The 26,314-nt window shown below is 47.0% G+C and overlaps 1 protein-coding gene across 1 annotated transcript; it reads right to left on the bottom strand.

Annotated features, from left to right (window-relative positions):
• Window positions 1-417: 417 nt before the first annotated feature.
• LOC111224212 (inactive ubiquitin carboxyl-terminal hydrolase 54-like) lies at window positions 418-24,698 on the bottom strand. The gene is made up of 21 exons (XM_022748631.1): window positions 24,513-24,698; window positions 20,397-20,489; window positions 20,173-20,307; window positions 19,974-20,087; window positions 19,557-19,639; window positions 19,132-19,234; window positions 18,873-19,019; window positions 18,426-18,575; window positions 15,788-15,956; window positions 13,469-13,660; window positions 12,582-12,716; window positions 10,558-11,254; window positions 10,313-10,437; window positions 9,918-10,082; window positions 9,361-9,480; window positions 7,952-8,129; window positions 6,396-7,270; window positions 5,867-5,964; window positions 5,312-5,428; window positions 4,468-4,687; window positions 418-2,875 (listed from the first exon to the last, which is right to left on the bottom strand). Exons 1-21 carry the CDS (start codon window positions 24,696-24,698, stop codon window positions 2,259-2,261), a joined length of 4,719 nt encoding a protein of 1,572 aa, XP_022604352.1. The 3' UTR covers window positions 418-2,258.
• Window positions 24,699-26,314: the final 1,616 nt, after the last annotated feature.

Genomic DNA, 26,314 nt, shown 5'->3' with positions numbered 1-26,314 from the left:
TATAAAAAGTCATTGAACAATAAGGAATGAAAAGTCATAAAAAAAAAGTCATATTATAGTATGGCATAAAAGTTAAAAAAAAAAAAAGTCCTGGTATAATAAGGCATAGAAAGTCATTTTATCATAGGGAATGAAAAGTCATAAAAACGTCATAGTATATTGAGGCATAAAAAAGTCATGGAAGTAATGCATTAAAAGTCATTGAACAATAAGGAATGAAAAGTCATAAAAAAGTCATAATATATTGAGGAATAAAAAAGTCAGAATAGTAAGTCACGACATGACATTAAATTGACACGAACTTCTCAGTCAGATCCTCCTCAGTGAGAAAGAAGAAATCTGATTGGACGTCAGTGCAGGTGATCAGAACAAGATGAACTCACAGACTCAGGAAATAAAAACAGATTGTTGCTCCTTGTCTCAACACTTTATTGCAAAAATACAGAATCTTTCTGTCAGCACAGCATGGAAACACAAGCCTGCAGAGACGGAGACAGTCCATCCCAGCGGACATGTTGACCATCAGAGCAGGATAGACAGACATCTGCAGGTCCTGGTTCTGACTCACTTAGGTAAAACCTGATTTACCTGTGATTCACCTGCTGTGATGAGTCATCGTGTCAGCTGAGAAAACGTCTGTAGAATCAGCAGAAGAAGAAAAGTGAACTCCAAATGCTGCTCAGCTGCTGAGAGGAACCAGAGAAAACATCTTCATTCAGATTCATCATGTTTCTGTTTTTAAATCAAGCGTTTGTTTTCATCTTTAAACTGAAGCTAAATGAATTCAGAGGCAGGAAGTTAAAGGACGCAGCAGCTGAGCAGCTTCAACAGTGAATGTGATGATTTCCTACTAAAACAATCATCTAAAGAATCTAAACTTTAAACATCTGAATCTTCTGTTAATCTGTTAATTTGTACAGTTTATCTGCACTGTAGAAAAATAAGATTCAAAAATACCAAAACCAACAGAATCAAATCTGAAAAAAGCAAAAAGCCAAAAGCAAAAAATAAAAGAAAAGTTATTTTCTCCTCATCTGAATCTTTGACACTTTCTGTTGCATTGTTACTTAACTCAGGTCTGGTCTGACACACAGTCAATCAATCAATCAATCAATCAATCAATCAATATGTCAGCAGATAAGAGTTTGTGTCCTGGTTTTCAGCAGGATTTCCACTGTAATTATCATTATCTCCATTAACCTGCAGACTTCAGACCAGACATGGGTTTGTTTGTTTTATGTCACCCGGAGCACTGGGTGGGCGGGGTCAGCACTGGGAGCAGAGCGCCCCTGGATTCTTGGCAGTAGGACAGAGGTCTGTCAGTCTGTGAACAACAGCATTCATGATTTAAGGTGATCCTTCATCTTCTACCAGACGTGGTCTGACCAGGTTGAGGTCTGACCCGGTCTGAGTAGAACCAAAGAAGCATGTCTCTGAACAGAGAGATGTCGACAGAAGCAGCAACAAGCTAAAGAGACTCTAGTCCAGCTGCAGGGAAACATCTGGATTTGTCTTTGTTACAGTAAAGTATAGAGATTCTTCAGGCTAACAAACAGGTCTGAAAACATGCTAAATATTAGCTGCAACTCCTTCAAAATAAAAGCTTCAGTTATTGATCTAAAATCCTCTAACAGGCTGTGGACTCGGCCCCACCCACGGGGGGGCTGTCCCACACAAGGCGACTAACAGACTTTAGAAAACTAGACCAGGTCTACAGCAGAGTAACACAGCTGATCTGACAGGCTACAAAAATAAATAGAGTAAGTGGATTTCAATCAGAGTCTGGAGGAAGTAGCTCGGACTCTACTTCCTGTCCTTCAGTCTCGTCTCATGTCTTTCACTTCCTGTTTGATGTGTCCAGATGTGAGGATCCAGCTGCTGTCAGATCCACCACAGTCCAGAGTCCAGAGTCCATGCAGCTAAAGTGAATATCAGACATGAAGCTTCAGCTGATGATGATGATGATGAAGGTTTATGACAGTCTCCTATTCGAATTAGTGAAAGGATGACCAGGAGGCAGCAGAGGTCATCTTCATCATCTTCATCATCTTCATCATTTTCATCTTGCTTTACCTCCATTAGAAACCTCAGTGTTCAGTCCATCAAACACACAATGATGTCATGATGTTGTGATGTCATGATGAGGCTGCAGCCCTCCTGGCCAATCACAGAGCTGTACTCTGCTGTCTGAAGAGACGTTGGCACTTTCTGAAAAAAGGACATGTGACTCCTTCTGTTGTGTGGGGAGTGGGGGCTGATCAGCTGACCGGGCGGAACCGAGCCACGTAGGCGCCACAGGTCGAGCAGTAGGGGCGTGGCGGCTCAGCAGGAAGCTGCTGGCAGAGGGAGCAGAGCTGGGGGTCCCTGCGGGGCCAGGGGGCGGCGGGCTGGTGGGGGTGGCTCCTCTGGAGTGTCTGGTGGGGGCGAGTGGTGCGGAGGTCCCAGGTGGAGCTGGACTGGACACTCCTGTAGTCGGCATCACAGCGCCAGTCGCTCTCAGGTGGGACGTCTAGGCGGAGTGGCTGGGCGGGGGCATCTCCCGGCAACCTGAGGGGGTGTGGAGCGTAGAGGGACGACCCGTTGACCTTACTGGGCAGTGATGGTTGCCGGTAGTGACCATTCCTGTTGGAGGAGCGGCAAGGGTGGGACAGGGTGGCGTAGAGACTCTGAGGACTAGGCCGGGGGGCAAGACTGGAACCAGCTCTGGGCCTGGGGAGGGAGGAGGAGGAGGAGGAGGAGGAGGGAGGCGGGGCTCGCCGAGGAGTGCGGGGTAGAGTCCCGTAACTCAGCGCGACACTGTGGAGGCCTTGACCTGAGAGAGTCTGATGCCGGTCAGACACAACCAGAAACTGCTGCTGGACCCCGGGTCCAGATCCTGGGGTGGGTGGGGGTGGGGGTGCGGGGTGGGGGGTGGGGAGGTGGGGGGGTAGGAGAAAGAGGTGAACTGTTAGAACACAGAGACAAAGACTCTTCATTAACTCAGATCAGCTGCTGCAGACTCTGACCCAGAGTCCAGGACCCTGTTCAGACTAAAACCTGCAGGGTGGGATCAGGTCTGGGTCTGGGTCTAGTTCAGGTCTGGGTCAGGTCTGGGTGTAGTTCAGGTCTGGGTCAGGTCTGGGTCAGGTCTGGGTCAGGTTTGGGTGTAGTTCAGGTCTGGGTCCAGTTCAGGTCTGGGTCAGGTCTGGGTCAGTTACATGATGAGGTGACAGAGCTGGATTCTACTTTAATGTTGGTGACTGTTTGTTGTTTGTTGACTGTTTACAGGCCGTCGCCTGTGATCTGTTGAGTCTCTGTTTATTATTTATTAGTTTATTTATATTATTTACTCTGCTTCCTGTTTACTCCTCATCTTCACTGTTTATCTATAAATAAAGTTTGTTATTCTTCTTCTTATTGTTGTTGTTTTTGTTGTTTATCTCAGGTGAGACTCGGGTGAGACTCGGGTGGGACTCGGGTGAGACTCGGGTGGGACTCGGGTGGGACTCGGGTGAGACTCGGGTGAGACTCGGGTGGGACTCGGGTGAGACTCGGGTGGGACTCGGGTGAGACTCGGGTGAGACTCGGGTGGGACTCGGGTGAGGCTCGGGTGAGACTCGGGGGGGGGGGCATACAGTGAAACTAGAGTCCAGCTGATCTGAGTTTAAGACCAGGACTGTCAGTCCCTGATATGAGACCCCCCCTGAAGAAGCAGTGGATGGAGGGGTTAGGGCAGGCCTATTCAATTGGCGGCCCGCGGGCCACATGCGGCCCAGACGCGGCCCAGACGCAATACCTGAGTGGCCCAGCTCGTGGTTCAGACAAAAAAAAAAAGAAAAAAAAAACAGAGAAAAACACATTTTGCGAGAATAACTTGAAATCCCTACAGTACTTCAGACAGTGAATGCAACACTCCACGTAACCCACAATGCAGCGCGTTGTTTTGTTTGGAAAGTTACTTTTACAAAGTTACTGATATAAACCATGTTAGCATCTCAAGAAGCATGTCTGTCTCTAAACACAGAGTTTACCTTCCTGCCCGGACAGACAAGTACGGTTCTATTTTACCGCCAACGCCAAACGCCAAACGCCAAACGCCAAACGCCAACACAACGTGTTTACTCTGCCATGACTGCGTTGTGGTACTTAAGGAGAACAATGTCCGGAGACACCACCTGGAGAAACACCCGACCTTCCGGGCAAACTACCCGAAGGATCTCAGCAGAGAACTTTAAAAGTGCAAAGTTTAACTGCATCTTACAACCGGAGCAGTACAACTGTGGTGCGGACATGTACAGCACAACATGAAGTTAAATGCACCTTGTGATGCGCCTCAGTCAGATATGACCAGAATGTTGTTGTGTGTCTGTGTGTGTCTGTGTGTGTATGTGTGTGTGTGTGTGTGTGTGTGTGTTGTGTTTTTCGTTGTGTGTGTGTGTGTCGGTTTGGTTTGGTGGTGTTGGGTGGGGGGGGGGGGGGGTTTGTTACCTGAGCATCCCCAGGAGCTGAGGCCTGAGCTGTGGGGCCGTGATGTCTGCGAGGGGGGGTGCTGTGGAGGAGGTGCAGGAGCTGGGGGTTGTTGGAGGTGGAGGTAGGTGGGATCTGTAGTGAAGGAGGAGGAGGAGGAAGAGCTGGGGCGACGCAGGAGGGAGGAAGAGGAGAAGTGAAGGTCGGTGTGTTTGGGGGGGGGTCTGGACACAGAGGGGTCCTTCAGGAGGAGGAGGAGGAGCAGTGAAGCAAAAGATGAAAGGAAAAAAGGAGGAGGAGGTAAAATGAAAGAAATTAACATGACAGAGGAAAAATATGAAAAATGACAAAATAAAACACAAACATGAGGAAATGACTGTGTCGTCATGGAAACCTCAAGGTCTGGTTACACCTGGAGTAGTTCTTCTTCTTCAGAGTCTTCCTCTCTCTCCTCTGAGGTTGAACACCTTTTTTTAACACAGATCTACCAATCGATCACTGAAGATAATACCGGTCAGGTGTATTGATCGAGAAAATAACTGCAGGCCAGTAGACCTGGAGACCTGAACCACCAGTGACATCACACTGATTCACATCTACAGAGCCTGAAGAACATGAGTGTTTATGACTCTGAGGTTCTGCTTCATCACTGTTCTATAGAGAAGCAGAGAACCAGAGAAGAACTGTCATCAGCTCTGAGTGAAGAGCAGACGCTGAACCAGCTGCAGTTCCATCGTATGAACACAGGGTGGCAGCAGAGGACGAAGGTGATGATGATGATGATGAAACCAACATTAACCAAGGTTAATGTGTGTTTGTAAATAAATGAAAGGAAAGAGAGTGTGTGTGTGTGTGTGTCACTTACACAGCTGTGGGAGAGGCTGATGTGTTGGGGTCGTGACCCGATGACGGTGCCACTCAGACTGCGGGCGATGCGTCGCAGGTTTTCTGCGCTGTAGCTCTCGTCTTCACCTGACGACAGCTGGTCAGAGGTCAGAGAGCACAGGTCATTTACTGCACAGCACAAACTGGCAGCAGAGAGTCTGAGCAGAGACTGATGACAGAGAACACAGAGCTGTCTCATGTGATCAAACATGTCTGGATGACACCATCAGCTCAGAGTCTGGGCCGACGTGGGGCCGACGTGGGGCCGACGGATCCTCAGACCAAACCTGAAGCTCAGAGTTTCTGCAGTTTCTTCTTCATGTTGTATAAAAGTCTATTTAATGACTTCCTATGTGAGCATGACCTCCAGCTGCAGATGTAATTATATCATGACAAATTAATGAGATTCACATTTACCTGAATTTACTGCTAAAAGTTCAGTCTTCCTGGATCCTGAATGAGACTGAACCATGAGGTCATACACCACACACACACACACACACACACACACACACACACACACAGTCAGTTGTACCTTATGCTGAGGTGTGACCGGTGTTCTGTAGGCATATCTCTCGATCTCTGCTGTCGGTGTTTTAGACCGTCCAGATCCTGACAGCATTCTCCTCACGCCTACACACACACACACACACACACACACACACACACACACACACACACACACACACACACACACACACANACACACACACACACACACACACACACACACAGACACACACATTAGATACTGTTGAAGATATTATGACTATTGATTTTAACATCTATTCGAGCTGACAGTGATTTAGTCGTGGTTGTCATGGTTACAGTTAACAGTAATATTCCAGTGTAAATCCTCAGAAACAGCTGTAGGAAATGGGACGTGTTTCTATTGGCCAACTCAGCTTGTCCACTGAGAGCTGAGCACAGGTGACCTTTGACCCGAGTCAGGTGACCTGACACCTGTCACCTGACTTCTTCTCCATCACAGAAGCTTCAGATGAAATGAATAGGACATGTGACAGCAGTGTCATGTGACCGTACCTGTACTCTGCATGTCTTACCTGGTCTGTTGCCAGTTGGCTGAGGGCTGACTCCGCGGCTACCCCGGTGCATGCTGGGAGCCAGGAGACTGGCCTGGTATAACGAGTCCAGCTCTGACAGCTCCTCACTGGGCACCGCCCCTTCCCCCCCTGCTCCTCCTGCTGCATTCTGGGAACCGTAGTACCTGTTGACATTCTCAGCCCAGCGCTCCACGGGCAGGGTGTGGCTGTAGTCCTGGCTGGGGGGTGGGGAGCAGGTCTGACCATACCAGCTCACAGGAGGCGGGGGGAGGCTGGAGGGGGAGGTTTGGGGGGTGTAGGTCGGTGGATCAGGAGAATCAACAGCATCAGGTAGGTCCAGGTGTAAGCAAGACCAGTTTCTGGTGGGGTAGGTTGGAGGGGGCAGGACTGGTCTGGAAGTGGGGCTAGGAATAGGGGGTGTGGTCAGTGGCTGTCTGATGTAATATGGCTCCTCCGCCACCATCAGTTGACACCTGTCGTTGGCGCCGACAGGCGATGGGGATCGGGAGTATGGTCTGGGTGGGGGCGGAGCTTGTACTGGGATGGGGTCAGGGGGTGTTCTGGTCCACTGGGTGGAGAGGCCCGCCTCCTCAGGTGGAGGGGGTGGAGCCAAATCTTCCAGAGGACTCTGCTCCCAGGTGTCACACAGAGGGAGGGAGCCGGTGTTAGAAAAGGGCATCCCAGACCGAGAGCAGGGGCCCCCAGTCCTGCTGTCCTCCCTGGGAGAACCTATAGGGCTGGAGGCGGGGTCTGTTCTGGTGGGCAGGGGCTTAACATGGCAGGGAGAGAGAGGCGGGGCCTGCTGGTCCTGACTGGCGGCTGATTGGTCGCCCTGTCTGTTTGTCAGAAGTATTTTGAGCGAGAGAGGCTTTTCACTGCAAAGAGAGAGGGGGGAGGGGGGGGGGAGTGGGTTAGCAAGGTGTGTGTTTGTGTGTGTGCATGTGTTTCTCACTCCTGAACGAGCTGTCGTCATGACTACACTTACACAATATCAGCGTGTTGATTATTAGAACTGAGTTAACAGGTCACCATAGCAACGAGGCCTGAGCATGAAGCTGCTGTAGCTGAAGCTCCTCCTCAAACACACCACGAGGAAACAACAAGAGCTGTGATTGGTCGGTACGGACCAATGAAGACTGTTAACGAGCTTGTTCAGTTCAGACGCTCTACTCAGCTTCAAGAGAAGCCCCGCCCACTGCACCTGGTACTCCACGGGCTTTATAAGAAACTCAGGAACCTGGTTCCAAGTCTGGTTCCTGCCCTTCAAACAGGTTCTGATGGTCCAGGTAGGATCAGAGTTTACCTGTAGTGAATGTCTCTGATTGGTCAAACAGGTTAGAACAAGACCAGCTGGTCCTGGATCAGTTTGGTCCCTGGAGGATTCAGAAGGAGACCTGGGTCTGATGAGTCCAGTTGTGGACACTGGTTACATCACTGAGGTCTGGTTTGATCAGACTGTTTCCAGCTTGTGGTGGTTTCTAAAGTCAAAACAGATCAAATACCTAGGTTCTGATGCTACGTGGCCTCTGATTGGTTGAGCAGACTACAGTTGGTACCTGCGCTGTTCCTGGAGCTGCTGCCCCTCCTCCTGCTGTTGCTCTGGTCTGCCTGCCTCTGACTCCTGTTGCTGCTGCAGTTGCATGCGTTGCTGCAGGCTGCGGGCTCTCCTCATGCAGCGCTGCAGCCGGGTCTGACTACTAGCTCCGCCCCCAGCCGCTGCCAGCCGCAGTTTGGCTGCAGCCGGGTCACAGGTCACATGTCAACAGAAAATACACAACAGAAAGAAAAACAAAGAACAAATAAGGAAAGGAAAAGAAGGATGATAATGGTGTCATGCAAAAATAAACTGACTGATGGTGTGTGTGTGTGTGTGTGTGTGTGTGTGTGTGTGTGTGTGTGTGTGTGTGTGTGTGTGTGTCAGACATGAGGAATGACATCATTAAAAGATCAATAACTCAGATGAAATGATGAAATTATACAGACATTAAATCAACTGAATTATAAAAACGGACTCAGGTGACAGGATCGCTCTGATTAGTCAGTTTCTGTCACACCTGTGAACACAGTGACATCACTAACCAGAAGTCTGAGGGTCACATGATCAGACAGGTGGGACAATGTGAGGGACAAAGTGAGCTGTGAACTGACTACTCAGACTCTCTGTCAACATCTGTCAATCAACATCTGTCTGTCAACATCTGTCCCAGTTTATCCACCTATTCCAGCTCTCCCCTGTGGTGCCTGCTGCAGGTGTGTCCACAGAGCAGTGCAGGAGGATCAGAGACAGAAGGTAGATCAGGTTCCTGACTGTCTCTGGACTGTGAACCGGGTTCTGGGGTTCTGCTCGTGTAGGACAGTACAGATGTTCTACTGTCTCCTCTGTAGTTGTAATAACACAATCTCACCACTAGAGCTCTGAGTCTGAACCAGACCTTTAAGAATCCAACTGGAGCCTCTGTATTTCACTGTGTCACATGACCTCACAGTTAAAGCTGATTGGTTGGTTTTCGACCAGAGACTGAAGACTGATCATGTGAGTTAGACGAACAGTTCTGAGTCGTGACAGTCCAGGTTCTACCTGTAACGTTTGAACAGACCTTTATTTAAACACTGACTTTTACATGACAACAGCTGTCAGTCAGAGAGGAACACATCTGAGTCCTGACCCAGACCTGATCCAAGACCTGCTGGGTTCAGGTTGGATTAGCTGAACCCAGCTAATGATCTGCTTAAGTCACTGCTCTGCTGAAGCCAGATGTTGTAAACCTCTGGTTTGTTTGATGCTCCTGGTTCATGGTCCAGATGTGAACCTGGTGATGTCATTCTACCTGAGCCTCAGAGACATTTCTCTTAAAGCAACTTTCAGTCGAGTGTGAAGTTTGTTTTGCTGCTGTGACGACAAACTGGTGTGTGTGTGTCTGTGTGTGTGTGTGTGGCGGGGTCAGGGGCAGTGGGAGGAGCTTACAGACTGCTTCATTGACGGCCGACAGCGCGGAGGTGACCTCGCCCGCCTGCTCCAGACGCACTGATTGGTCCAGCAGGAGCTCCGCCTCCGACACACAGCGCTCAAAGCTGTCACCTTTACCTGCAGGACACACACACACACAGACACACACACACAGAGACACACACACAGACACACACACACACACACACACACACACACACACACACACACACACACACACACACAGACACACACACACACACACACACACACTGTGTGGGTCATTCTGTCTTTTATATGTCAGCTCAGTCGAGCTCTTTCAGCTGCTCAATGAGGAACATTCCTATTGTCACCCCCCCATGAAACCCTGACCTGCGCCCACTGACTGTACAGACTCTTCTTACCTCATGTTTTCTGACATCGACTCATTTAAAGTGAAAAGTTACATCATCACTCACTGTGTCTGTGTGTGTCTGTGTGTGTGTGTGTGTGTGTGTCTGTCTGTCTGTGTTTCTGTGTCTGTGTTTCTGTGTGTGTCTGTTTCTGTGTGTGTGTGTGTGTGTGTGTGTGTCTACCCTGGATCTGCAGCTGGTCCAGGTCCAGATATTTGCTGGGTCTTGGGTTGAAGCCTAGCGCAGCCTCTCTCTCCTTCTCCTGTCGTCGCTGCTGCTCCTCCTCCCTCGCTCTCCTCAGCACCTCCTCTTGTAACTCATCCAGCTCACTGCGGTCTGCAGGGGGTGCTGTTCCACACACACACACACACACACACACACACACACACACACACACACACACACACACACACACACATTCATCAGTGTCACAGTGATGGTGGAGCCAGTGTCTGATGTGATTTTAGCATTCATTTGCTGCATCACATCCAGATCGCTTCATGACACACACACACAAACACACAAACACACACACACACACACACACACACACACACACACACACACACACGTCGTACCGAGGCTCCCCCTACTAAAGGTGCTGATTTCCTGCAGCAGAGCGCCGCTGCTCTTTGATCTGATGTTCCTCCATGACGGTCCTGAGGAAGAGGAGCAGAGTGAAGACTTCTTCACAGTACAGTCCCTGAGGAGAGAGAGAGAGAGAGAGAGAGAGAGAGAGTGTTACAGTTCACCTTCAGGTTCCAGACCCTCATTTAATTACTTTACACCAGGGGACAGACCTGGATCAGGTCCTGAGTCTCACCTGTCTCCCAGGTTCAGGTTCAGGTCCAGGCTGACCGGGCTGCTGCTGTTCCTCTCACTGCTCTCGTATCCGCTCTCCATCCTCTGGATCAGCCTGGGGGGAGGAGGAGGAGGAGGAGGGAGCTCTGCTCCTCCTCCTCCTCCTCGTCCTCCTCTGTGGCTGCTGGAGGAGGAGGGGAGAGTCCAAGAGGAGCCCGGCCTCACAGACATCCCCTCATGTGGGGCTGTGAAGGAGGCGTTGGCTCTCTCAGAGGCTGGAGCTCCACAGTCGTCGGGCAGGGAGGGGCCCAGCGGGCTGTACCCTGCCTGCCTCCTCCTCTCGCGGGTGAAGATGCTGTCGATGTTGAGCACTTCCCTGCGGGGCTTCCAAGCCGGCCGGTACCTCCCTGACCCCGCCCCGCCAGAGGAGCTGGACTTGGACTCACTGCTGATGCTGTCTGCCTCCCAGTCATGGGGTTTGTTGGAGGAGGAGCAGGGAGCGGGGGTGGGGTTAGAGTGGAGGTGGCTGCTGGTGGAGGAGTTGATGTCAGCGAGGACGGCGGTCGGTAGAGAGGAGGAGGAGGAGGAGGAGAGGGGGCGGCTGTGGAGGATGTTACTCATGGTCTCCCTAAAGTCTCGGAGGCGACTGGTGGAGGACGAGAAGGAGGAAGGAGGTTTGGGGAGGTGACGAGGAACCTGCTGCTCCTTCAACGTCTCTCCTGGGGGAGAAGAGAGGGAGGGGGAGGAAAGGAGGAGGAGCATGAGAGAGGAAGGAGGAAGAGAATTACACAGAGTTAGAAAATGGAGATCAGAGAGAGAGAAGGTAAAGAAGAGAAGAAGAAGAAGAAAAGAAGAAGGAAGCAGAGGACGAGTAATGTTAATGTGACTGATACCAAACTGAAATGATTAACATAATACTGATGACACTGATTGATGACTCAGGTTAATGCCCCCCCACCCCCCAGCCCACCTGCTGATGAAGGTTTGTATCTACAGAAACGTGTTTCCTGTTTAAGCTGCTGATTCTTCTACACTTGTGAACTTGAGTATATGACTGATGATGATGAAGACGATGAAGGTCTGTAGTGCAGCATAATGGAGAACTGTTGTTCTGAGCAGGTTCTACTAACGTACAGGTCAAATCTACTGAGTCCAGTTCTATGTTAAAGTCTGTTCCTGTGGCAGGTTCTACCTGAGCAGGTGCACCAGGAGAACTGGAGCTGGTTTAAAGGTAAAGGGGGGTCACACCTGATCTGATCCAGGTTTTCCATGAAGTTCAATGAGAAATAAAAACTGTTTGTGGTTTTATTTTAGAAATGTCCTCACTTTAGGTTTTAATTTTAAAACAGAGTCTGCACAGAAGTGTTTATTAAAAACTGGGTTATGAGGAAACATCATTATATATAAAACAAGTCAGGATACAATTTTCATTCTAAAAATTATAAATATGAATTTCAATAGAAATTATTTTTATTTAAAAGACAAACTCCACAGTTTAAAATTTAATATCCACTTCCTGGTTTTATTACAGCAACTGTTGCAAACATCAGACCAAACATTTAGAAAGCTGCAGGTTCATTTAATTCAAATCAAATATATATGTATTGTATTTGTGTTTTTATTTATCGTTGTTATTTACGTCTAAAATTAACTTTATATTTGTTTTAAACGTCACGTTTGTTTTCTAACTGTAAAATGAGCCACTCAGAAATATACATATATATAGATACATAAATATAGTAATGTGTTGATATATATATAGATATTTTAAAATATTAATATATATAGGTATACAAATATATTAATGTATAGATACATAAATATAGTACTATAGAAATATATAAATGTCTAGTTATTTTAATATACTAATATATAAATATATAAATATATTAATATGTAGATACATAAATATATAGATGTCAGAAATGAGGTTTATAAAAACTCTTAAGAATCTCAATCAGCATCAGAAATGCACTGTTAGTCACATTTTTAACAGCTGTGCCCACTAGCTCCCTCTCTGTCCTGTAGCCTCCCAGCCCCTCCTACCCTCGCTGTGGTACCCGGCCGATGAGGCTTCGTTGTCTGGTTTAGATCGCTGGGTGCGGACAGAGCTCCGCCTCCTATCCCCGGCCCCGCCTCCCTTCCTCAGAGACTGGTGCTGCTCACTGTCCGTCACGTGGCCTTAGCAACAAGAAGCATGGCAACGGATGTTTAAAGCATGGTCACCAGGTGATGCAACACAATGACAGAGGAGAAAGATGCGGTGTGGTGGTGTGATTGGCTGCACAGCAGGGTCATATGAGGTCATACAGATCATATGACTTCATACAGGTCATATAACTTCATACAGGTCATATGAGGTAACACGGGTCATATGAGGTCACACAGGTCATATGAGGTCAAACCGGTCATATCAGGTCATACAGGTCATATGAGGTAACACGGGTCATATGAAGTCACACAGGTCATATAACTTCACACAGGTCATATGAGGTCACACAGGTCATATGAGGTAACACAGGTCATATGAGGTCACACAGGTCATATGAGGTAACACTGGTCATATGAGGTCACACAGGTCATATGAGGTAACACTGGTCATATGAGGTCACACAGGTCATATGAGGTCATACAGGGTCACACAGGGTCATATGAAGTCACACAGGTCAAATCTCTTCACATCTGTAGATATGAAGTTCACATTTAAACGAAGAGTGACAGGTGTGTTTTATGAGGTGACTGACAAACTCTTCTGTGATTGGTCAAAAAACATACAGGACATCAGTTGATGGTTCACACCAAAAAACACTGTTCCACTCACAAGAGTCTGTGTCTATTTATGTAACACCTCAATCACCTGATTAATGAATCAATAATAAAAGCACTGACCACCCCTCCCTCAGTCTCACACAGACAACTCCGCCCCCCCTCACCTATGGTGTCCAGGCTGCAGAGCGAGGCGTGCAGGGCGACGTCAGGGTGTTCGGAGCAGATGACGGTTCCCTGGGAGTCGGACGAGCAGTGACTGACCAGAGACTCATGGTGGGAGGGACCGGGCTGCCGGCCCGAGTAGCTGTCTGTCGACGAGTCGGTGCGAGTGTCGCTGGAGATCGAAGGCTCGCGGCCTGACGGGGGGATGGAGGGGCGGGGTTAGTGGATCAGGAGGTGGGGTTACTGGGTGATGTACATGTGCTCATACATACACAAATACACGTCCTTTCACTACTACTAGAAGTACTACAACTACTGCTACAAGTACAAGTACTACAACTACTGCTACAAGTACTGCTACAAGAACTACAACTACGATTACAAGTACTACAACTACTGCTACAAGTACTGCTACAAGTACTACAACTACTGCTACAAGTACTGCTACAAGTACTACAACTACTGCTACAGGTACTGCTACAAGAACTACAACTACGATTACAAGTACTACAACTACTGCTACAAGTACAATTACAAGTACCGCTACAAGTACTACTAGTACTGCAACAAGTGCAACTACAAGTACTGCAACAAGTACTACTAAAAATAAAATTACTACTACAAGTACTGCAACAAGTACTACTAAAAATAAAATTACTACTACAAGTACTGCAACAAGTACTACTAAAAATAAAATTACTACTACAAGTACTGCAACAAGTACTACTAAAAGTACAATTTCTGCTACAAGTACTGCTACAAGTACTACAATCACTGCTACAAGTCCTACTAAAAGTACTACAAGTACTGCTACAAGTACTACAACTACGATTACAAGTACAACTACTGCTACAAATACAATTACTGCTACAAGTACTACAACTTCCACTACAAGTACTACAACTACGACTACTAAAACTACTGCTACAAGTACAATTACAAGTACAATAACTGCTACAAGTACTACAACTATGATTACAAGTACTACAAGTACTGCTACAAGTGCTGAAACAAATACTACTAAAAGTACAATTACTGCTACAAGTATTGCAACAAGTACTACTAAAAGTACAATAACTGCTACAAGTACTACAACTATGATTACAAGTACTACCAGTACTGCTACAAGTACGACAACTACTGTTACAAGTACTAAAATTACTGCTACAAGTACTACTAAAAGTACTGCTACAAGTGCTATCATTACTGCTAAAAGTACTGCAACAAGTACTACTAAAAGTACAATTACTGCTACAAGTACTACAACTATGATTACAAGTACTATAAGTAGTGCTACAAGTGCTGCTACAAATACTACTAAAAGTACAATAACTGCTACAAGTACTACAACTTTGATTACAAGTACTACAAGTACTGCTACAAATACGACAACTACTGCTACAAGTACTAAAATTACAGCTACAAGTACTATTAAAAGTACTACAAGTACTGCTACAAGTGCTATCACTACTGCTAAAAGTACTGCAACAAGTACTACTAAAAGTACAATTACTGCTACAAGTACTACAACTACTGCTTCAACTACTGCTACAAATACGACTAGTACTTGAACTAATACCACTGTTCTGTAGTACTAATACTTCATGTTTGTAGTACTAATAGTTCTTGTTTGCCGTACTAATACTTCTGTGTAGTTACCTGAGTCCTCGCTATCGTAACAGGTCTTGTTGGGGGGGTGCAGGTCCAGGCGGGGGGGTGGGTCCTGGGTGGACACTGGTGTCCCCCGGGGGTCGGCGTACAGCAGCAGCAGAGGCTGGTAGTGACCTTTGATGCAGCGAGAGACCACGTCCTTCCACTTAGGACCGATCTGCAGCAGAGACACACAGAGACTCAGACTCAGACTCAGTCAAAGTCTCAGGACCAGGTCCAGGTCCAGGTCTCAGGACCAGGTCTCAGTCTCAGGTCCAGGTCTCAGTCTCAGGTCTCAGGTCTCAGTCTCAGGACCAGGTCTCAGTCTCAGGACCAGGTCTCAGGTCTCAGGTCTCAGTCTCAGGTCTTAGTCTCAGGACCAGGTCTCAGGTCTCAGGACCAGGTCTCAGTCTCAGGACCAGGTTTCAGTCTCAGGACCAGGTCTCAGTCTCAGGTCTCAGGTCTCAGTCTCAGGACCAGGTCTCAGGTCTCAGGTCTCAGTCTCAGGACCAGGTCTCAGTCTCAGGACCAGGTCTCAGGTCTCAGGACCAGGTCTCAGTCTCAGGACCAGGTTTCAGTCTCAGGACCAGGTCTCAGTCTCAGGTCTCAGGTCTCAGTCTCAGGACCAGGTCTCAGGTCTCAGGTCTCAGNTAATACTTCTGTGTAGTTACCTGAGTCCTCGCTATCGTAACAGGTCTTGTTGGGGGGGTGCAGGTCCAGGCGGGGGGGTGGGTCCTGGGTGGACACTGGTGTCCCCCGGGGGTCGGCGTACAGCAGCAGCAGAGGCTGGTAGTGACCTTTGATGCAGCGAGAGACCACGTCCTTCCACTTAGGACCGATCTGCAGCAGAGACACACAGAGACTCAGACTCAGACTCAGTCAAAGTCTCAGGACCAGGTCCAGGTCCAGGTCTCAGGTCTCAGGTCTCAGGTCTCAGGTCTCAGGTCCAGGTCTCAGTCTCAGGTCTCAGTCTCAGGACCAGGTCTCAGTCTCAGGACCAGGTCTCAGGTCTGATGATGTAATGAAGTCACATGATCTCAACATCAGACATTCTCTTTCTTAAACACATCAAACCGTCGACAAGTGGAGGACGTCCTGTTCACCTGGAAAACACCGCTCAGCAGGTAAAACAGTCAGGAAGTGAAACGTTATTCTCCACCACCCTGTTGTGTGTCTGTTGTGTGTCTGTTGTGTGTCTGTTGTGTGTCTTTTGTGTGTCTTTTGTGTGTCTGTTGTGTGTCTGCTGTGCGTTGTCCTCTTGTCGTCCGTGTCTTCGTCTTTTTGTGCGACAGAAATCCTCTGCTTGTTATTTCAACCCTTCCTCCATTTTCCAAAAGTCCAGCTCCAACAGGATGTCCCCAAAATGAAAATGCCGACCTGTCCGTCAACCATGTGCCGCTGAGAGAGAGAGAGAGTGTGTGTGTGTGTGTGTGTGTGTGTGTGTGTGTGTGTGTGTGTGCGAGAAAAAATGTTTGTGTCTGTGAAAAATGTGTGTGTTTATGCAAGAGAAAGAAAGAGATAGAATGAAAGTCTGCAGTGTGAGCAAAAGTGTCGGCTGTGGCAGTGGGCAGTGTGTGTGTGTATGTGTGTGTGTGTATGTGTGTGTGTGTGTGTGCGCGCTCTGACCACACCCTCAGCTCTGTCCAGCTGGACTGATAAACAATAGAGGGATATCCTTGTTTTCACAACCAGTAGAGAGAGAGAGACAGAGAGAGAGCGAGCGAGGGAGAGAGAGAGAGCGAGCGAGCGAGGGAGAGAGAGACAGAGAGAGAGACAGAGAGAGAGAGAGAGAGAGAGAGACCTCACTCCACTGATGTCATTAGAAAATAATAGGAAAGAAAGCAAAGAGTGAAGAGGAAGAAAATTAAGGAGAGGAGGAGAAGGAGGCAGGAAAGAGGAGGTAGGGTGCAGAGCAAGGAGACAGGAAACAGGAAGGAGGACATGTGAGAGGTGTGAGGATGGGAAGGAAGAGAGAGATCACTAACTACAACATGAGGTCACACACTCACACACACACACACACACACGCACACACTGATATAACCTTAACCTTAAAGGAATAGTTCACATTTTCTGACCTGCTAACAGCGCATCTGGCTCCGCCCACTGTGATAATAATAATAATAATAATAATAAAGTTTATTTCTATAAGACTTTACAGTTCACACTCACTGTGACTGAGACAGAAACAGATAATATCTTTCAGTTGATATTGATTGATTGACAGTTTGTCACAGTATCAGAGCTGAAGTGATCAGTTGATTAAAAAATATATTGATACCGGACTCATATTTTTAAATGTGAATAATCTGTTCCAGGTTTTAATCTGGAGGATCATCAGCTTTTCTTTGGTCTTGTTTCTGGACTTTGACACAGTCGACATGAGGAAGATGAAGATGACTGAGATGAAGACGACAGGAAACTGATGAGCATTGTTTTTACATTTCAAATACAGATTCTCATGAAGTCTCTCTGTTAATCAATTATAACATGACATGAACACTTAATTAACATTTTATAAGACTAACTAACTAAACTGTTGTTCCTAATAGAGGATAGTCAGAGCCTCACTGCTCGCACCAGTGGATTAGTCTAATTCCTGGTGTTTGAGACAGAGTTCTTCTTCTGTGTTTTATTTGAAGCTTCAGGTGGGGAACTTGTTGAGTTTAAATTATACATCATCAGTCTGTTTCATCCCCTGTGACAAACACAGCTGGAAGCAGCAGATCTGTTTCTTTACCTTTGGCGACACCTCTGGTCACACATGGTAACTGCAGGTTTGTTTCTGAGCCAAACATCACTAACTGACAGTTCATAAACTGTCAAACACAAACACGTTATGTTTCATCTGTGGGTCACTGTTGTGTTCCCTCATTCAATGACAGACAGTGAATTCACAGACACTGATTTATTTATTGCCTAGGTGTTTCACTGATCCACAGTTGTGAGTTTCTGTTGTTGGTCTTTTTATCTCATTGTTGAACCAACAGTAACAACACTGTTGTATATTTTAGAAGTGACATCTGTTCCTGAGAGACGGACATTTGTTTCTATGATGTAACGACTTGATAGTAAAATGTGAAGCAGTGTTACTTACAGACTGATTATTTTACATGACGTGCAGGAAAGGTCCCTGGTTGGGGACTTGAACAGGAACTTGTTCAAGGTTGATGCTAAACCCCCCCAGACTACAGGACCCCCCCAGAGGTCTCTGGTTTCCTTACCAACCAAACCCTATACAGAGATCAGCCTGTATCTTGGTTTTATCTACTCCCTACACAATACTTTGACACCATGCCCCAGATATACCTCCTTGACGTGAGCGTCATCAAAGTACATCCATCGTCGGATCTTTGTCTGGAAGAAGAAGGTGGAATAATGTTTCCCATAGTAACACACCATGCCAACCAGGTAGAGCTCCGACTGACGGGCCTTCTCCTCCGTCACCTTGTAAAACAACTGCAGAGAGAAAGACGAAGCTGAAGAAAACCGTTATCCTCCAATATGCTGACGACATTGATGTTTATCTTCATGCTCATACTTAATATTTACTACTACTACTACTACTGCTGCTACTACTACTGTCTCTACTACTACTACTGTCTCTACTACTGTTACTACTACTACTACTACTGTCTCTACTACTACTACTACTACTGTCTCTACTACTGCTGTTTCTATTACTAGTACTAGTACTAGTCTCTACTACACTCTACGACTACTACAACTATTACTCCTTCTACTTCTTCTTCTTACATCTCCCAGGCGCAGGCAGGTTCCCAGGGTGTGAATGACGTCTTCAGCCAGGTCGGAGTGATCAGAGTCCCAGACCAGCCCGATGGTGATGATCTCTGGACTGTTGAGGAGGACACGAGCCATCCTGAGCTGCTGACCGCACTGACTCTGAGGAAGAGGAGGAAGAGGAGGAAGGGGAGTAAATGAATACATGATATGAAATGAACCAAACACTTGTGTGAACACATGACATTAACTCCTTAATATTCGGGTGTCGTACGGGGCAGTTGCGGAGGTCTCCCATGCTGGCGTTTCTCAGCAGCTCTCCAAACATGCCGGGAGTTGCCTTCTCCCTTGACTCCAACATCTTCACTGCCTGATTACTGAGGAGAGCAGGACATGTGACCTCATTGACAGTTATATTTACAGTTATAATTATAACCTATATGATAATTAATACATTAGTTACGGGCAGAAGAAACAGATTCTTTTCACTTTAAACAGAATTATATTTTCATTCAAATGGTTTCTATCAAACATCTAAAAAATATTTAATCTTAAATCTTTCACAAGCTTCTTCACTCAGACAGAGCCATGATAAAGAGAGTGAAGAGATGGTTGCCTTGGTGACCCTGGAGCGTAACTTAGCGACAGGAGGGGGGGGTGTGGCCTTAACTTACCTCTGTCAGACACACACAGACTTACCACAGGGAGGTGGTGGAGATGTAGTGGACCATCTGAATGAAGGGCAGAGGGTCTGAGGAAGCTCCACAGCTGCTGCACACACACTGACACATACACACAAAATCACACACAAAATCACACAGGAGGCAGGACCTGCACTCTGCCTGAGACACCAAACTCAGGGCAGCAGAGTTCCCAGAGACTGAAAGATAAGGACTTAGGACTCTGGACTCTGTCCCCTTCCCTTATTGGAGATCTGTTAATGACCTGTATGAAGACGCCAGGTGAAACCTGCTTCAGTCTCATATGGTCACCTGACTCTTGTTTCTATCCTGTAACCTGAATTAATCGTTTCCATGGCGACAGGAGTCACTGGGACTCAGAAACCACCTCCATAGGTACAACACTGGACCGGCTCAGACCACGCCACTAACTCACCTGTTCAAACAGTGTCATGGCGAACTTCTGGTGAGGGATACAGTGTCGGGCTGTGCAGATGTCCTCTGTGGTCTCATCTGAAATGTGGAAGTGGATCCTCATCAGGATGTTTTCCTGCAGAGACAAAGACCGGACTGATCACAACTCATCATAGGTTAGAAACCAGTGTGTGTGTGTGTGTGTGTGTGTGTGGTCTTACGAAGCACTCTGCGGCATCATCCATGATGCCAAGCTGGAACCTCTGCTCGTCCTGGAAGGTTTTGGCAAGCGCACTGCGGAGAGCGTCGGACGGTAAAACCTTCTCACTGCTGTACTGAAACTGAGCGAAGATGCTCTGAACAGGAAGACACACAGAGGACAGAGGTCAGAGGTCAGAGACAGGACGCTGGTCCAGGATCAGACGTCAGCTGGTCTGACTCTCACCTTCAGAGCGCAGAAAATGCACGAGTCCTCCATGCACTTATGTGTCGTCAGCTGACGGAAACTACGACGGAAGATGTCGAGGTGCCACAGGACCTGCCAGGAGCAGAGGGAGAACAGTGGGGGGGGGGGGGGGTGATGGGATCAGGATTACCTCCTCCACTCAGACTAGATCCAGGTCACATCATGTTTATCCAGAGCCACAGAAAATATTAACCATTTGTGTGAAGTCTTGAGTAATGGCTTAAAAGGTGTTTTGTGAGGTAACCGCGACCTTGACCTTTGACCACCAATCTCTAATCAGTTCATCCTTGAGTTCATGTGAATGTTTGTGCTGAAATTGAAGAAATTCAGCACATAGCGTGTCCATGAGAATGAGATGGACGGACAACATGACTGTCTCCAACGCAGACAGATAAAACTCAAAAGCATCAAGATAAAAAGCACAACCTTCCATAAAAACTTTAACAAAGTATTGATTTCCATCACTGAAATAAAATCAAGACTCAGACCAAGAGTGTGAAGTCAAGAAAAATCCGGTCTACCTGCTCAGACCTGATCCCAAACCTCAGCAGGAAAACCAGATTCTCCAACGTGAAACAAACCGGATTCAACTGTCAGAATAAAATCAGAATAAAATCCACAGCTCCTCAGTGTCTGAGCCGACTGTCCAGATGACTAGAGTCACACTAACATCCAGGGTGTTGCTGCTTCTCCACTGAGGACTCAATGTGACGGCTTTACATCAGTACAGCTGCCAGCCAATCACCTGTCAGCATGGATGCTGACCTGACACCGCAGCCGGCCAATCAGAGAGCAAGTTTGATGACCTGAGGACGAGCTGCAGTGAGTTTAAGAGAGCGAGACAGAGCGTGTCAAAAACATGAGTGGAGCTGTATGTATGTGTGTGTGTGTGTGTGTGTGTGTGTGTGTGTGTGTGTGTGTGTGTGTGTGTGTGTGTGTCTGTGTGTGTGTCAGACTGTGTTCATCACTCTCTCCATCTGCTTCAGGAACCATCTGGACTCCTGCATGACGACAAGTTCTCTGGGAGATAAGTTTGAGAGTGAGAGATAAGAGTGTGTGTGTGTCTGTGTGTGTGTGTGCCAGAGGGAAAAGCAGAACATGATGTTGTCTGTGTCAGAAAGAACAAATGTCACAATCTGAATGTGTGTGTGTGTGTCTCAGCAAGTTCCATGTGATCTCCTGATGTGTGTTGTGTGTCTCTGTGGTTGTTGTGTGTCTCTGTGGTTGTTTTGTCTCTCTGTGGGTGTTGTGTGTCTCTGTGGGTGTTGTGTGTCTCTGTGGTTGTTGTGTGTCTCTGTGGTTGTTTTGTCTCTCTGTGGGTGTTGTGTGTCTCTGTGGTTGTTGTGTGTCTCTGTGGGTGTTGTGTGTCTCTCTGTGGGTGTTGTGTGTCTCTCTGTGGGTGTTGTGTGTCTCTGTGGGTGTTGTGTGTCTCTCTGGGGGTGGTGTGTGTCTCTCTGTGGGTGTTGTGTGTCTCTGTGGGTGTTGTGTGTCTCTGTGGTTGTTGAGTGTCTCTGTGGTTGTTGAGTGTCTCTCTGAGGTTGTTTTGTGTCTTTGTGGTGGTGTCTTCATTGACCCCCCTGCTCTCTTCCATCCCTCCTCTGGGCGTCTCGTCTCCTGCTGAGCGACAGGAATTCAGACATGGAGGAATGTCTTCATCAGTGTGTTCATGAGGTTTAATAAGAGCAGTGGAGGTGGTCTGCAGGTCAGACATGCTGGCTCTGATCTGTGAGTGGACGGTTGGTAGTCTGAATCCCTGGAGACAGAGACTGGAGGATCTGTTCAGTGTTTAATATGATGGAAACCGACTGTTAGAGATGAAGATCATGAAGCCGCAGTTCAGTTCAGACTTCACAGTGAAAATCTGCTGACAGCTAAAAACAAGAGACAGATGGAAAATAATCATCATGTCTAACAACAGAGGGTGTGTTGCACTCAGAGTCCTCAGGGACAGACGGTGGTGTCAGCACTTTGGGTGTGTCGGTTCCTCCTTCCTGCCCCCCCACCATGTCCAATATGTTGTTTTGTTACTGCAGCTCAGTCAGGTCCAGGTCTGTGCAGGACTCTGGTTTATGAACTCCTGATCCTGGTTCAGTCTGTGGATCAGTGTTTGGACGTTTCACCTAAAGCTGCAGACATTTTATTATATTTTCATCTGTTTTCAGTTGATTAATTATCTGTTATCAATAATATTTGAGGTCTGATCTAAAACCAACTAATGAAAGTTAACTGTCATCTGAGAATCCTCTGAACAGCTGATTGTTTGTCTGTGATTAAAATAAAATGATCAGAAGAATTGATTAATTTTCATTGATTGACTTATTACTTGTTGCAGCTCAGTTCTTCTTTGTGAGTCAGTGAACACCACGTGATCACAGAGACAGTGTCTCATGGTGCATTTATGGACACTCAGAAAAAACAAGATCTGTGTTCATGTTTAAACAACAGTTTGTAGTTAATGAGCTAAAATCTGTAAAAATATCTGATCTGACCTGGATCTCAGACTCAGGTCCTCCTTCTTTGATAATATTAATATGAGACGAGGTCACAGCTTTATGATAAAGTCTAAATGTATTTTCTCATTTAATGAGTCAGTGTGTGTGTGTGTGTGTGTGTGTGTGTGTGGGTGTGTGTGTGTGTGTGTGTGGGGGGCGTGAGAGGATGAAGGTTTGTGAGCAGATGAAGGTTTGTGAGCAGCTGATCTGAGGGCCTCAGCTGCTTGTTACTGTGATGTTCTTTGTCTTCGTCACATGTTGGAGCCACTGAGCCTCCTGATGTCCTGATGGCTCCTCCCTTCCGCCGCCATGCCGCCTCCTCCTCACTCAGCTCAGCCGCCGGCTCACAGTCGTCCTGATCACTTTGGTTTGACGTGAAAACAGTGATGACTCGAGACAGAGAGGGGGAGGGGGCAGTGTGTGTGTGTGTGTGTGTGTGTGTGTGTGTGTGTGTGTGTGTGTGTGTGTGTGTTTTCATGTGTTCCTACAGTAAAGTCTGACTGGAGTAAAAGACATGTCCAGATTTAATTAATTAATGTTTGTGACATTATTTCTCACCTGGAGAGATGATGTCACAAACATTATGATGTCACTGTTTTCTGATATTTCATGAACTAAACCTTTCATCAATAAATCCAGATAATAATCAGCATATTATATATGCTGCAATAATGAAAATCATGTTTCACAGCAGCTTTAAATGAGTCCAACTGTTTGTGTCACAGTTTACACTGAGGTAAGATTCACTTCTTCTCCTCCTTCTTTTCTTTCCTGCTCCACTCTGTTCTTTCTGATTTATTTCATTAGTTTATTTCACCTTCTTTAGTTCATTGTTGCCTGTTAATGACATTATAAACATATCTTTATTGCACTGTTTCACGTCTGCAGTGAGCCCCACCTGGAAACACCTGGACACAGGTGTGTCCACACTGAGAAGATCAGTGGAGTCCTCCTCCTCTTTAAACAGGTGGAGAGTTTTCCAGCTGACACACTGATGTTTTCCTGACCAGGATTTAAAATGTCTGTGACCTCTGACCTCTGACTGTGTGTTGCTGCTGATCCAAGATCAGCTGTGAGCTGCAGTTAAAGATGTAATGAGTGTTTCTGCCCCCCCCCCCCCAGGTTAATGAGTCAGCCTCTATTTAAACGAACCAGTAATTACTGCTCTCACTGTCTCTGCCCCCCCAGTGAGCTGATGAGTCATAACTGAGTATAATGTGCAGTCTGGGAAGAGCTCTCTCTCTCTCTCTCTCACACAACCACACACACACACACACACACACACACACACACACACAGTTTATCACACTGGTTGTTATGTGTGAGTGATGGTGCAGTAATCTGAACACTGAGTACAGACTCATGGAGACAGTCTGGAAACACCACATGCTAACATGCTAGCATGTAGCTAACGTGCTAGCATGTAGCTAACGTGCTAGCATGTAGTCGACAAGTTGCCAAGAACTTGACAAATAAATGAATGAACTAAATTCAGCTCCACTGCTTTTATTAACCAGCAGGTTCACACTGTGACAGGTACCTGAGGTCAGAGGTCACAGAGACAGGTGTGTGTGTTTGTGTGTGTGTGTGTGTGTGTGTGTACCTGCAGGGCGCTGTTCAGGAAGCAGCTGTTCTGTCCTGGCTCGTTGCTCAGACCTTTACTGGGAGCAATGGACGTCATGGTGCGAGGCGTCAAGATTCCCTGCACCCCCCTGTCCACAGCACCTCCCCCTCCCCCTCCACTGACACCGAGGCCGCCTGACGCAAAGTAGTTCCTCTTCCACGACATATCCCTCTCTCTCTCTCCCTCTCTTGTTGGCTGTCTCTCAGCCCCGCTCCCTGCAGTAATCAACTTCCTGTCGCCCGTTCTCGTATCGACGCAGACAGAGCCATGTCGTCCCACCAAGGAGGGGGCCAGGGGTAAAAATATGATGACACCTCCCAACAGGACGGACGGAGCAGGAAGGTGAAATTTACAATCAAGTTAAAGAGTAAAAACAGTTTAAGGCTCCTCCCCCTTAAAGAACTGAGTCAGATTATAATCCTCTGGTTCTGAGTTCAGGTTCCTTCAGGTTCCACGTTCCAGTCAGAAACAGACCTGAGGTTTTTATTCTGGACTTCAAGGCCTCATCCCTGTCCGTCTGCATCAGGTGACATGACCTTTGACCTCCTTTCACACACCGACATGTATAGCTGTGTGACGGCTCCTCATCCTCCTCTTCATCATCATCACCACTGCCACAACCATCGGCCCCCAGCCGGTCAGCAGAGCAGGTCAGAGGTCAGAGGTCAGCTTGGCTCTGAGGTTAGTCAGATCTGCAGAAGAAGAAGAAGAAGAAAAGTTTTGAGTCTCAGCGACTGATGGAGGAACCAGAGATCAGACTCTTCAGTTTAATGTTCATCGGTCAGCTACAGACACAGTCCTTACTCGTCCATTCAATCACTTACTCACTCATTCATAGAGCTGGACGATACGGCCAAAACTGTTATCACGATAAAAATTTCCATCTCATTCGATAACGATATTCATGATTTTTGTTCCTGACTGAAAGTTGAAGGAACCAACAGTTTGTGGTTCTAAACTGTTCTATTAGTCAGAACATGACAAACACTTGTCAAACTGCACAACATTTAAAAAATCTGAGGTACAAACATTCAAAACATGATCAAATATACATGATTAAAATCAAAATCCTTTTCAGTCCTTTTTACTCAACAAAGTAAATAGAAAAGTAAGTTTTGCAGTGTGATACACGTCACATGATCAGACTAAAACTTAAAGGGGACATATTATGCAAAATGCACTTTACCATGGTTTTCTATCAGTAGTATGTGTCCCGGCCTGACTACAAACCCCCCACACATGAGGAAAGTCCATCCTCTCCGTCTTTTGCTTGCTCCACCTTTCAGAGTGTGTGCTCACACAGGCCAATTGGAGATTTTCCCTTGATGTTGTCATGGAGGGAAATAACACCTCCCCCCAGGTGGGTGACACTCCCCGAGCTAGGTGTGTGTTCCTCCCTCTGAGTCCGCCTTGCAGCCGCTACCGTTTATTCCCTCGCATCACGGCTCCGGTAAAACTGTGTCGAAGGTACGAGCGATGCACGCTAGCTGCTCGGTTGTTGACTGTACAAACCAACACAGAAGTCTTTTTACCCGCTACGTCCGAGGATCTGAAGACCCAGGGGATTTGTTTCATTTTATTTTTGATGGACACTTTAGGAGTTGTAGCGGGCCTTTTCACATCGGACTGCTTTCTCAACGAGGGCCAGTACAAAGCGGGATTATAAAGCTTGGATCAGCACCGACTGTCCGACACCCAACTTCAAACTTGGGAGCTGTAAGTTTCACCATTTTATGTTGCTTTACTGTATGTACACGAGAGCCTGTTGCGTGTGTTGTTAG

This window comes from Seriola dumerili, unplaced genomic scaffold, assembly GCF_002260705.1.
Source record: "Seriola dumerili isolate Sdu_G_001 unplaced genomic scaffold, Sdu_1.0 BDQW01000127.1, whole genome shotgun sequence".
In the NCBI taxonomy this organism is placed as follows: domain Eukaryota; kingdom Metazoa; phylum Chordata; class Actinopteri; order Carangiformes; family Carangidae; genus Seriola; species Seriola dumerili.
The sequence above is the reverse complement of the archived record's forward strand: the minus strand, read 5'-3'. Positions and strand labels throughout refer to the sequence as shown.

Bases quoted from the DNA above. Each gene is read 5' to 3' on its own strand.
- LOC111224212 (XM_022748631.1), bottom strand. From the start codon at position 24,698: ATGTCGTGGAAGAGGAACTACTTTGCGTCAGGCGGCCTCGGTGTCAGT. The intron at 19,640-19,973 runs GTGAGTTAGTGG...TGTATGTGTCAG, and splicing joins CCATGACACTGTTTGAACAG to TGTGTGTGCAGCAGCTGTGG. The intron at 7,271-7,951 runs GTACCAACTGTA...CTCTCTTTGCAG, and splicing joins CAGCTCCAGGAACAGCGCAG to TGAAAAGCCTCTCTCGCTCA.